This window comes from Leucopleurus acutus (genome assembly GCF_964270905.1).
Source record: "Leucopleurus acutus genome assembly, chromosome: 7".
Classification (NCBI taxonomy): domain Eukaryota; kingdom Metazoa; phylum Chordata; class Mammalia; order Artiodactyla; family Delphinidae; genus Leucopleurus; species Leucopleurus acutus.
The window spans coordinates 24413384-24426684 of NC_139150.1; the positions used below are offsets into that span (position 1 = coordinate 24413384).

The 13301-nt window shown below is 48.6% G+C and overlaps 2 protein-coding genes across 2 annotated transcripts; one reads left to right on the plus strand and one right to left on the minus strand.

The window, feature by feature from the left end:
- Nucleotide 1: 1 nt before the first annotated feature.
- On the minus strand, nt 2-5339 carry ACTL7A (actin like 7A; the record flags this gene model as incomplete). Its single annotated transcript, XM_082842325.1, is given in 4 exon segments — nt 2-1303; nt 1307-1413; nt 4378-4446; nt 5288-5339. Coding segments are annotated over 4 exon segments (1530 nt in total).
- A 1809-nt stretch (nt 5340-7148) lies between these two features.
- ACTL7B (actin like 7B) lies at nt 7149-8540 on the plus strand (the record flags this gene model as incomplete). The annotated part of the gene is made up of 1 exon (XM_082842390.1): nt 7149-8540. The coding sequence occupies exon 1, from the start codon at nt 7287-7289 to the stop codon at nt 8538-8540; it is 1254 nt and encodes a 417-aa protein (XP_082698516.1). The 5' UTR covers nt 7149-7286.
- Between the last annotated feature and the right edge of the window lie 4761 nt (nt 8541-13301).

Genomic DNA, 13301 nt, shown 5'->3' on the forward strand with positions numbered 1-13301 from the left:
TTCAGAAGCACCTTCTGTAGAGGAAGAAAGGCCCGTGCTCCTCGTACTCAAAGCGGTGGACCCACAGTGGTTGGAAGCTCTGAAGCGATGCTAGGATGGAGCCACCCGTCCACACCGCAGTGTCTCTTTCGGGCAACACGTTTACCTGGGGGGTGTCATTAGGACACATGCTGTTCAGCTCCTTCTGCAGACGGTTAGGGAAACCACTGAGCATGCTGCTCCCCCCACAGAGTAGGATATTCCCCATGAGGTCTCGTTTGAGGGCGATGTCACACTTGTTAAGGCAGGACACTGTCTGGGTGTGGAGGCCCAGCTGCATGGACTTGATCAGAGAAGGCTTGAAGAACATTTCTGAGCAGAGGAACCTTTCCTGGCACAGGTATATCTCCTGCCCATCCGGCAGGGTGTACTGGATCGTATGCTTAGTAGCTGGGACTTTCTTCTCTTCAGTGGGGTCCAGGGCCACAAAGCAGCATTTCTTCTTGATGTCCTCCACAATGCCCAGCTGGTCCTCAGTGAAGTGTTTCCCCGAATTGTTCATCAGGCCCATCAAGTAGGTTGTCAGGTCAGAACCCGCATAGTCCAGCCGTCCGGTGATGCTGGGCAAAGGATAGCCCTCGTAGATGGGAACTACGTAGGAGACACCGTGGCCGACCTCCACAACCAGGCCGGAGGTCCTTCCGTAGGAGTACATGGACAGGCGGGACTGGTAGGCGATATGCATTGCGGGAGTTTTGAAGGTCTCAAACAGCATTTCAGCATACTTCTCTCTATTGGTGTGTGGGCTCAGGGGTGGGTCTGAAACCAAGACCGCGTGCTTCTCTGGGGCAATCTTCATCTCTTGACGGAAGAGATAGTCCCAGATATCCTGCACTGTATCCCAGTCCACGATGATGCCATGTCGCAGAGGATTAATTAGCTTGAGACGAACCTCTGGGTTGACAAGCTCCTGCCCCACGAATGTCTCCTTGCGATTGTCCCCGGTTTTGGCCGTCTCCATGTAGGGTTTGCCCACTGTGGATGAGATCACGTGGGTGGGCTTTGGCAGCCCGGCAAAGCCACATTTACAGTAGCCCGTGCCAAGGTCCACGACCACTGCTTTGGTCGACTCTAGCTTGGACTTATTATTGACCACAGGTGATTTCGTAGGTTCTTCCGGCTCTGAATGGTTACGGCGAACCCGCACTGCCCGCTTCGCTGGGCCGTCCTTTAAGGAGGCAGTCTGGAGGACCTGTGTCTGCAGGGAGGCCTGTTCACCCATTCTCTCGGAAGGCCCAGCCCCTATGATTGCCGCCTGTGGAGCCTACATGCTCTCAAGAGCTGTTTTGCTCTCAGAAATTTCCTCAATCCCACTGGCCTCAAGGCCTGAAAGGCTTAGAAGGCAACTTGAGAATTTCCCCAGTGATGACATCACTGATTATGACATAATCCAGTGTCCCAGGGCTTTTAGGCTTACTGGGAACCTTTGTCCTGTGTTAGGGTGGATTTGAAAGCGTTTTTAAAGTGACTTACTTTTTTCTAAATTTTTTAATAAACGAGGTTTATCCAATCAATTAATATTTATTGAGTGCTTGCTATGTGCAAGGCAGGCAGCCGTGAAAAAGAAAGACAAAAATCTCTGCCCTTGTAGAGTTTACATTCTAGTCAGTGGGGATTGGGGAGAGACAGACAATAACCAAAATAAATATATGTTAGAAGATGTTAATGGCAAAAGAGAAAAGCAAAGCAGGGAAAGCTTGGGGGAGGGTGGCTGTGTTCATGTGCCATGTATTTTTCTCCCTGAGATGGTGACACTTGAGTGAGGACCTGAAGGAGGTGAGGGAGAGTGCCACGTGTATGTCGGGGAGCAGCAGGTGCAGACGATTGTGGGTTAGAGCAGGGTCTGCAAACTCAGGCCTGCAGCCTGTTTTTTTTTGTTTTTTTGCAGTACGCGGGCCTCTCACTGTTGTGGCCTCTCCCGCTGCTGAGCACAGGCTCCCGACGCACAGGCTCAGCGGCCATGGCTCACGGGCCCAGCCGCTCCGCGGCATGTGGGATCTTCCCGGACCGGGGCACGAACCCGTGTCCCCTGCATCGGCAGGCAGACTCTCAACCACTGCGGCACCACGAAGCCCTGCAGCCTGTTTTCTAAATAAAGTTTTATTGGATCACAGCCATGCTCATTCGTTTATGTATTGTCTATATTTGCTTTTATGCTACAAGCTCAGAGTTGAGTCATTGCAATAAGTACTGTATGGCCTAAAAAGCTGAAAATGACTATCTGGCCCTTTACAGAAAAGGTTTGCTGCTTCCCAAGTCAGAGGATTCCAAGAAGACCAGTGTGGCTGCAGTGGAGAGAGCAAGGAAAAGTAGAGATGGGAGAAGGGGTCGGGGAGGGAGAGCAGCTCAGGTTAGGCCTCATAGGCCATTAATAGGACTTTGGCTCTAACTCTGTGTGAGGTCAGAAAGCACTAGAGAATTTTGATCAGATAGTTGACACCATCTGATTTAGATTTTAGCAGGACCAATGGCTGCTATGGTGAACATGCCAAGCACTTCTGTCCCACTTATTTCTTAGGGCAACCTGCAGAGGAATTATTTTTGGACACATATTTGCACACATACTCCTCCTTTGTCCAGGTCATTGGGTTGACAATGAAATTAGACCCTACAGTCCCACTGATGAGAACACTGAGGCTCTTGGGTACATAGCCCACCCAAGGATATCCAGCCAGCAGTGCCAAGTTCTGCTGACTGCGACTTCTTCCCAGAGGTGTCCCTTGATGCGACCCAACATGTGTCTCTGAGGCTGCTTGGCCACTGTATCACATGCCATCTCTGAAGTTGGGCCTGTTGGTGCTGACACCCACTGCTCTCAAAGTGCCCAGGATCCATCCTTATGTTATGCAGCACCGTGCTCTTATTAAAGAGGCAGTCACTACAATTGTGGGCTTTCTCCTTTAAGGAAGTTACTGGGGATGCTCTTTACTCCTTTTGGGATATGAGAGAAGAAAAGGACCAAGTCCAGTTTCATGAGCCTTGTGACTATGTGATAGGGGCAGCTTCTTGGTTCAATGGGTAGAGGAGGAGATGGTATTGAATTTTGAAAGAAGAATAAGAAAGTACTTTTCTCTATGCCTGGCTGCCTGAGAAATAGCTTATTTACCTCTGCTTTTCAGGGGTTTGCATGGCCAACTTGGATTGTCTGACTTTATTTCAAGAGAACTTGTATGACAACCAAAGGTGTATTTAGTTTAGAATCATCCATTTTCTTTCTCCTCAACCCACCTCTTGATTTCTGAGAAATATGCAGCTGCTTAGTACATTTTTACTGCCCTGGAGTCCTGTAAGAGCCTATATTAGTTTCCTATTGAGACAGTAACAAATTACCACAAATTTAATGGCTTAAAACACAAATTTATTATCCTGCAATTCTGGAGGTTAGAAGCCCACAGTCAGTCTTAGTGGGCTAAAATCAAGGTCTCAGCAGGGCCTCGTTCCTTCTGGAGGCTCTAAGGGATAATCCTTTTCCAGCCCTTAGGTGCTGCCTACCTTCCTTGGCTTGTGGCCCCTTCCTTCATCTTCAAAGACCTCTCAGACTTCTGCTTCCATTGTCATATCTCCTTATCTGAACTTGACCCTCCTGTCTCCCTCTTCTTAAGAGACTTCTGATTACTTTGGGCCCACCTGGATAATCGAGGGTTGTTAATCTCCCCATTGCAAACTTCTTAGCTCACATCTGCAAAGTTCCTTTTACCATGAAAGGTAACAACATAATCATAGGTTCCAGGAATTCAGATGTGGATATCTTTGGGGAACCATTATTCACACTCTGTCACTCAACCTGTGCATACCACTTCACTAAGACACTCAGAGCCTGACATGCTCTGTTTCACAGGCTCCTCCCCCACTGCCCATGCTTGCTGTCCTTGGTGCTTTCTATCATAGGTGGGAGAGGTGCTGTGCTAGCTTAAGGCCAATTGCTCCATCTAGCCTGTAACGTCCATGGGCACAGGGACTCTCAGGGTCCATCCCCACATCCTTCAGGCTAAAGCCAATGGTCACATTTCACTCCTTTTACTTCACCTCTCAGGATTTTGCATACTTGGATGCTGTCTCCTAATGGAAACCCTTTTCCCCTTAGCTGTCACGTCACCCTTTGTGACCCTTCTCTCTGGGTCAGCACACAGTGATATCAATGATGGAAGGATATAGAGACTGTTGGCACACTGCACCCAAAACCTCCACTGCCTGGCACCCACAACCCTGCACACCTGTCACCAGCCATTTAAGGCATATGTGGGCTCCTGGGGGTCTCTGGTGAGGTCCCTCTAGGTAGAGACACTCTATGTTGCTCATGCTTTCTTAGGCTGTATTTTCTCATGGGATAACACCTACTTTTGCTCCTCTGGCCCAAGACCAAAAATACCATGAGATCCTTCTTGAAAGCAACGCTGAGGCTCTCCCCTAATGTGGAAAAAGAAAACATGAAAAAATTAGACCAAGAAACACATTTCTCCCTGAGGTGGTATCCTTGCTCCTAGCTTTGTTTTTTGGGACACCACCCACCCTTGACCTTTGGAGGAAAGGTGAACCAGGCCCTGTAATTTTAGCAGCTAAGGAGGGAAGAAAGAGAATCTAGTAAGGAAAAGGCCAAAGTACGTTTCTTTTCACGAACGCAGATTCCTAGATCCCACCCCCACTTTACTGAATCTGCATGTTTCGAGCCTAAGACTGTTGAGACCTAGGAATCCAACTCTTCAATATGTTGACCGTTGGGAATCTCTGAGTCAAGCTCCCAGCAAAGAAAAGAATTCCTTGTTAAACAGACATGAGCCTCATTCCCAAAGCTCAGCCCTCAGTGTGATAACCCCAATACTAAGACTAACCAGTTTCCTTGAGGTGGAAGGGAAAGGAGCTGTCTTCAGAAGGTGGAGACACTCTACTGAGGACTAAACCTAGATCATTTCTCTTTCCCGAGCTCCATAATCCACAGCCTAGTGGCCTCTGGACATCTCTAAGTCAGCACGCCCCAAATGGAACTCATTGCCTTCCCCCGTATAACCGCTCTTGCCCCTGTATCCTCTGTCTATATATGAGGAGCCCTACCATCCACCTAGATGCTCAAGCCTGAAACCTGGAGGCAGCGGATAGGGATCAATCTGATGAGGGGATATAGCACTATCAAAATCAGGTTCGACTAACATCTTGAGTAGTTTGCCCAAGCTCATACAGATTATAATAATGGAGCTAGATTTGAACTCAGGTCTTCTGAGTCCAGTTCCTTACTCCTCTTTCTATTCTGTACTGTCTTCACACAAGGAGTGGAAGAAGAGGAGGCTTAGGGGGTCCACGTGCATTGCCTTTAAATAGCCTAAGTGTTGTCACATGGAAGAATTAGCTTGCCTTGCACAACGTCAAAAGTAGACCCAAGACCAATTAATGGTTTCTTCAGAGAGGTACAGATATCAATCCAATGTGAGGAAAAGTTTGTCCCTCACAGCTGTCCATGCCAGATCAAGTGTCTAATCCTCAGGTTCTGTGATTTTGAGATCCCACCAGTGGAACTTGGTGGTGCTCATAACTGAAATCCTTATAAAGTTGTTTCCCACATAATCCAGTTCCCTAGTGCCATGTTCCAAAAAACAATTCAGCAAACAGAAATTCCCATGAGTTCTTTATTAACATTCTTATATGTTCCACAGCAGTATTTCTTATGTCTTAAAAATCCCTCTTTTCTTTCTTATCAATGTCACCTAACCCTTCAACTACTTCTGCTGTTATTAAGTTTCCCAGAAAACTTCCTTGGCCCCAGTTGTTTCTCTTCCCCTTTTCCTCCTGTTTCTTTACCAAAGCCCTAATCTGTCTTTTGTTTTAGAGGGGGGACAGTTTGGCACAGAGGACCCTATGGGAACCTAATGAATTTGTTTGTTCTGTATGACAGGCCATCTTTGCTTGGGCAGAGGAAAGGGATTCATCCTTCCCTCTTCCTCATTCCCCACATCTAATCTTCTAATGTAAATGCAATGCTTCAGGCTAGACATGTCACAGAAGCCTATGAGAAAGGGTCTCAAATGCTAGACTAGAAGCTTGGATTGAATTGAGGACAGTTGAGAACCAACCAATTAGATTAGGTTCTACTTTCTGAATTTCTTTAGAACCTGTCCCTTCTTTTTTTCCACACTATCACAGCCCTAGCTTAGGCCACCTTCAAGTTTTACAAAAATTTCTTCAACATCCTCCTTTTAGATCTCAGAGTCTTTTCCCTCCATATTACAGCTAAACATGAATCTTTCTAAGATTTTGTCCTGGAAACCAAATCTGACCACTCCCCACTTAAAGGCTTCATTGGCTCCCCAGCTGTGGTCAGTTTAATCTAAGCCCTTACCTCTAGAATTTGGGGTCCGCCCTAGTTGCCCCCATGACTGCCGTAACCTGATGTATTTTTCCAAACACCTTAACTACTGGAAGCTCCCCACCATGCCTCCCTCTGAGTGTCTGATCAGGCTGTGCTCTCTGCTTGGGATGGCTTTCCCTCCTCTTAGCTGCCTGACAAGTATCCACTTATCTTTCAGTACTCTACGTAGGCAGCACCTCTCTGGAGAAGCTTCTGACTCCCTCCCTCCTTTGTGCACCTCTGTTCTCCCAATAGACGTCCACCTGCAAACTCCTCTGCATCCATTCATCTTCTTCCCAACTAGACTGGGCACTGCTTGTGGCCAGGTTTCTATCATCAGGGCCTACACACTCTTCAAGGTGACCTGGTACATTGGATTTGGAGGAACTTGGGTTAAAGTACAAAAACTCCAAGAGCTGTTTGCTCTTGGGCAAGTCATTTGCATTCTGAGCCTTGATTTCCTTAGCTCTGTCTACCTGCCAAGATGCTGTGAAGTGTCACGTGAGGTGCCTGCTACAGTGTTTGGCTTACTGTAGGGGCTCAAATATTTATCACCCTCTTGGCCAAGAAGCTGAGGAGGAAGAGGTGTTCAGCTAGTGAACGGGGGATTAGGAGTGAGGATATAAGGGGAGGGAGCAGAAACCTCTGAGACCCAAGTGTGGTTGGATTTCTAAAACTGTGCTGGCCACCTGCTCCGTCTGGGAGCAAAGTCGCGTTAGGCCGATGGGGGTGGGGCTGATAGGTCAAGGGCCTGCGAAGGCCAAGCCCTCCCTGGGCTGCTGGAATGGACCAGCCCGTGGTGACATCACAATCCTGAGGAGTTGCCAAGGCACTGCTGGAGGTGGACCCTCTTATTTCTCCCCATGGAGCTCTAGGATGTGGATGAGAGAAAGGTGAGCAAGGAAGGCAAATGGCGACGAGGAACAGCCCTAGCCCCAAGCCCGTGGGCACGGCTCAGGGGGACCCTGGAGAGGCAGGCACGCTGCCAGGTCCTGAGGCTGGCATCTGGGACACAAGTTCATCCACTCAGCTGAAGATGAAGCCCAAGAAGGTGCATAAGATCAAGGCACTCATCATTGACCTGGGCTCCCAGTACTGTAAGTGTGGCTACGCGGGTGAGCCGAGGCCCACCTACTTCATCTCCTCCACTGTGGGCAAGCGCTGCTCGGAGGCGGCTGATGCTGGTGACACCCGCAAGGAGGTGTACGTGGGCCACGAGCTGCTCAACATGGAGGCGCCTCTGAAGCTGATTAACCCGCTAAAACACGGCATCGTGGTGGACTGGGACTGCGTCCAGAACATCTGGGAGTACATCTTCCACACAGCCATGAAGATCTTCCCCGAGGAGCATGCCGTGCTGGTCTCCGACCCCCCACTCAGCCCCACCAGCAACCGCGAGAAGTATGCAGAGCTCATGTTCGAGACCTTTGGCATCCCTGCCATGCACGTGACATCCCAGTCGTTGCTGTCCATCTACTCCTATGGCAAGACCTCCGGGCTGGTGGTGGAGAGTGGGCACGGCGTCTCACACGTGGTGCCCATCTCCGAGGGCAACGTGCTACCAGGCCTGACGAGGCGTGCCGACTACGCCGGCAGCAACCTCACTAGCTACCTGCTGCAGCTGCTCAACGACGCCGGCCACAAGTTCACGGACGACCACCTGCACATCATCGAGCACATCAAGAAGAAGTGCTGCTACTCGGCACTCAAGCCAGAGGAGGAGCTTGGCCTGTGCCTGGAGGATCTGCATGTGGACTATGAGCTCCCCGACGGCAAGCTCATCACCATCGGCCAGGAGCGCTTTCAGTGCGCCGAGATGCTCTTCAAGCCCACCTTGGTGGGCAGCGACCAGCCTGGTCTCCCCGAGCTCACGGCCGCCTGCCTGAACCACTGCCAGGAGGCGGGCTTCAAGGAGGAGATGGCAGCCAACGTGCTGCTGTGTGGCGGCTGCACCATGCTGGATGGCTTCCCAGAGCGCTTCCAGAGGGAGCTGAGCCTCCTCTGCCCCGGGGACAGCCCCACAGTGGCTGCTGCTCCCGAGAGGAAGACCTCCGTGTGGACCGGCGGCTCCATCCTGGCCTCCCTACAGGCCTTCCAGCAGCTTTGGGTCAGCAAGGAAGAGTTCGAGGAGCGGGGCAGTGAAGCCATCTACAGCAAGTGCTGAGCAGTGGTGTCCCTACGGTCCAGGCCCATGGGCAGGCAGCCACAGACCGCTCTGTACACATTTACAGAATTTCACATAAAATTTTAAGATGCAATGGCTCTTGTCTGGTCTGGATTTCTTGCTCTAGTGTGATAGCAGAAGGTGGTGGGGAGTTGGGTTTAGGCATATTAGCACCTTCTGCTCTGCTGGGTCAGGAGCAGCAGGGGGGTGGGGGAGGGTCACTGGCCCCTCCCCCTCTCCTCTCCCCATGAGGGCAACATCATCATAGAGCCCAGAATGTGGCTTCCTGTTCTATTAGCTCTTCAAGGTTCAAAATCCAATCCAACAGACACTCAGACTGCTTGCTCACCCATGGACCAAGGGGGAAACAAAAGCTCAGATTAAGAGACTAGCTTGGGTCACAGTTAAGTGGTGGGTGGGAGACTCACAACTAAGTGTCTGATTTCCATCTCCTGTTTCTACCCCTGATGGTCACCTGCCTGTAGCTTTGTCACTGCTTGACTGCCTCACTAGCCAACCCTCACTGCCTGCCCCCTTCAAAGGAACAGCCCATGGGTGTCTCCTGAGTGGGAGGGGCCATTTCTACCCATCGGGGGCCCTCTCCCTTTAGACACCTGCCAAAGTTGCAGCTATTTTTAGAGTCACAAAAAGCCACTGAATCTGGAGGCTGTTAGAGAAACCAGAGGCCATTTAGAAATCATGTGGTTCTCTCCCTCCTGTAGAGTTGGGGAAACTGAGGACCAGGATGGAGGGGGCCATGTCAGTGGTTAAGCCTAGGTTTCCTGACCCAGGTCATGATTATTTCTAGAAGGGCAAACATGGTTACTTTAGTTTGGAATGCTATAGCAAAATACCACAGATGGGGGGGCTTATAAACAACAAATCTATTTCTTACAGTTCTGGAGGCTGGAGGCCAAGATCAGGGTGCCAGCATGGCCAGGCTCTGGTGAAGGCCTTCTTCCGGGTTACAAACTCCTGACATCTGGCTGCGCTCTCACTTGGTGGATGAGATGAGGGGTATCTCTGGGGCCTCTTCTATAAAGGCAGTAATCCCATGCATGAAGGCTCTGCCCTCCCAAAAGTCACCTTCCAAAGGTCTCCACTAATACCATTACTTTGGTTCGGTTTTCAACATATGAATTTGGAGGGAGGGGTGGGGGATTGGGAGGGTGGAAGCAAACATTCCACCTATAGCAATGGTTCTTAATGGTTAGCAACCATTAAGCACTTACCAAACATCTACTATGGGTGAGGCCCAGAGCTGGAGACAGAAATGGCCAGAATGTGGCCCTTCCCTTGGGATTACACACAGCTAGTGGGGGATCCAGTGGACAGCCACATTGGTGGCTGAGCTCAGTGTTCCTGGGGGTGGGAAGGAGGAGGCGGTGTAGTGGAAAGCTGCAAATGGAGAAGGAAGTGCTAGGCGTGGTGACCACTTAGTAGCTTTAGGGCTGAGGGAGAAGCCATTGAGTCTTGTGAGATTTCAGCTGGTGAATGACTGACTGCCTAGAAGAGGGTGGTTCCTGCTTCTTCTCCTCCCCCACCTCCCAATGGGGTCCATGACCAGGGGCCCATGAGCAGTTGTCTGTGAAATCAGACATTGGTGAGCTGCGTAATCTGATGGGCTATCAAATATCTGTGAGCCAACTCTTACCTTAGACAGAGAGTCCTGATTTGGGGGCATTCTGTGAGGCTGCCTCTGTCCCTGGCCTTGTGCGAGAGCTGCAGCTTTGGGAAAGAACCAGACAAGGTCTTTATCACCTAACGTCTTGCCATCTAGCCCTCCCTGTTGCGTAGAATTGGGTTTCTAGCCTGGAGTTTGAGTTCCTCTGGAGCTGACAGGGCCTTGGTGCTATGCAGGAACCTGGGCTCTTTCCTGTAGAGAGAGTTGCATACTGGAGGACTAGAGGCTGATGGTGCCAGTAGACACATTTCATTTGGCCAGAACAGTGTATAAATTTTTTTCTGGAATGTGAATTCTTTCAGTGGGGCCTATATTCTTGTGTTGCCAAAGTCTCTTCCACTTTGATGTCTTCACATATACCTGCTGCTTCAGCATAACTTTTGTTGTATTAGCCAGCATTCTTTTCTGTTGCTTGCAACCCAAGAACATTTGCTTAATACTTATCCTAAATATCTGATGAATTATAGAGAGGGAAATGGAGGCTTATAGAGGGGAAAGTGATGTGCCTCAAATCACACAGGCAGTAAATTAGTGCTGCATGTGAACGTTCTTCCACATGCTCGTCTTGACCATCTCTAAAAACCATGCCTATGTCTACCTTCCTGCCTCCACAATCCTTTCTTCCTCACTCCCCTCATTCTCAGCAAGTTCTCCTATCTCCACAGTCACAGTTTCAGTGCCCTGATCTCCTGGTCCTCTCCTCTAAAAGCATCCCTGTGTGGCCAATGGTATGAAAACACTAATCACTTAATCTCTGGTGACTCTTATAATTGAAATATTAAGACCAACATTTCATTTATTTCCCAACAGAAAAGCTACTACACATGAAGAATTTTTGTCACAGTATTAGAGAATGTTAGATAACACATTCACACTTTAGAGTGCAAACCTAAGCGTGTCAATTGGCCGTTGTTCTATATTCTCTTGTTTAGGTATTTGTCCCCGAGGTTAAACTTGAGCTTCTTAAGGGCAGGAACTTGGACTTCCTCATCCTGGTTTTCTCTGGGCCCAGTGCAGAGAAGTGGCATGGGGTGGGTGTTTAGTACATGCCCATGGAAATGACTTACTCCCAGTCAGTGAGGTAGAAGTTACAAGTATCTTTCCGCATTTTACAGGTGAGGACCCTGAAGCTTGTAGAAGTTAAGAATCTTGTCCAAGTTTACTCACCTGGTAAATCACAGTCTTGTGCTAAATCAAAGTTTTGTGATTCCAAAATGCATCTCTGCCCTTATCTCCTTTCTGCAAATTTTCAGTCTCTTTTACAAGAAAAAGAATACATATAAAAGATTCCTTTCAAGTAATAAACAACAAATATGATGTAATTTCATAATTATCCCAAGGCATAAAAGTTAAGAATGCCAATCTTTTAGCAAAGGAGAGACAACTTGCTTGAGACTTCCAGAGACATAAGTAAGCAAGTATTAGAGTGACATCATGTGGTAAAGTCCTACTAGTTAGACATGGCAAGAGGCCTGTTATCCTCACTGCCTGTCTGGGCAGCCTGATCTCTCTCCCCAAAGTGTATTACCAAGTTTGTCCTAAGAATTATCTGCATAAGGTAGGTTTAAGCAGTTCACTTCATTATAATACAAACCATTAATGGTGTTTTATTTGATAAGTGTTTTTTCTTTTTTTTAATCCTACATTTTCTTGTAATGTAGTGGTTCTTAACCAGTGGGGACAGGGAGTGTGGGGTATTGGTGATGCTGGAGCTAGCTCTTAACGGCTTGTGACAGCCCATTGTTAATATCAGGAATTTTGCAAGCCAGTTAAACCATGTTGGTAGCTTGAAATTGTCCAAGGTATAAGTATTACCTTTTTTTTTTTGGCAAGTAGGCATTTCTGTGTCTTTCAAGGGGATTTAGTTAGTGTATAATGCAGATGCACATTGCACACTAAAGAGGAGGGGGTAGTGGCTGAAACGGCAGATAAAAATTTCATGTTAAATTTTTCTGGCCCTGCCTCAAAAATAATTTTGCTTCCTCATGAAGATGCAGCTCTGTAAGGTCAGAATGCCTTTTACCACCTGTCCAAGCTCCACTCACCTTCAAGGCCCCTCCCAATGCCCCTTCCCACCACTGTGGCCTTGCACACCAGCCTTGGCTTTATCACCTGCCCAACTCAGCAAAAAGGACAGACTGTGTCTTTTCCATCTCTGTGTCATGGCTCAGGGTAGGTGCCCTGGGGAAAGTAGGCTCTATGTATTGCTCAGAGGCTCCTTAATTTGTATTTGCTTGTCCTGGACTTTTTGCTCTTTCCTCCCAGACCTCTGCAGAATTTCTAGGGTTCTCAGCCTTCAACCTGGCTGTCTGTCAGAATCATCTGGGGAGCTTTTAAGAAAGACCCATGCCCAGCTTCAGTCCCAGTTAAATCAGAATGTGTGGGGTGGAGTGGAAGAACCAGTGTGATCTCACAGGCCGCCAGTGATTCTGATGTGGGAACCACTGTTCTAGGGAAGCCTCAGGCCCCACCTAGTCTTTCATTTTCACAGGCAGAAATGCCAAACCTTTCAGGCAGCACTCAGTCTAGAAAAATGTTCTTTTCCTGAGATGGAACCTGAGAATCTGCCAATTTTCTGAGCCTTTAACATTCCAGAGACCGCTGCATGGTTTCTGAAAGGAGTTTCACCCCTCCTGGCTTCTGCATTTGCATAAATATGTAGAATAATAATTAGGATCTAAATAAGTCATAAAAGAAGCAATAGGACTATGCTTAGTGAGTTCTGGGAAAGCCAGGCCAGAAAGCAGTGCTTTACGGATGACCCTTGAGCAATTGCAGAGAGCCACTTCCGTGGTTTCAGGCAGGAAGCGTCCGGCAGAGAAAACCGTGAGGATGGGAACTGGATCAGCAAGACCTAGCATGAATGTAACCCCTCAACCACAACCTTGAGAAGCACCCCTCCCTCATTTTTATGGCCAAATAGATGGATATGGGGTTGAATTCTGCCAGGATCCCTTTCTCCCCCATCGCTAAAACAAAGGTAGCTTGGTACATTTCCATAGCTCTAAGCACTTTCTTCATCTTCTTGTGGCTTGAGAGGACCAGGCCTTTTCTCTACTTCTCACCCTGGTGTGTGC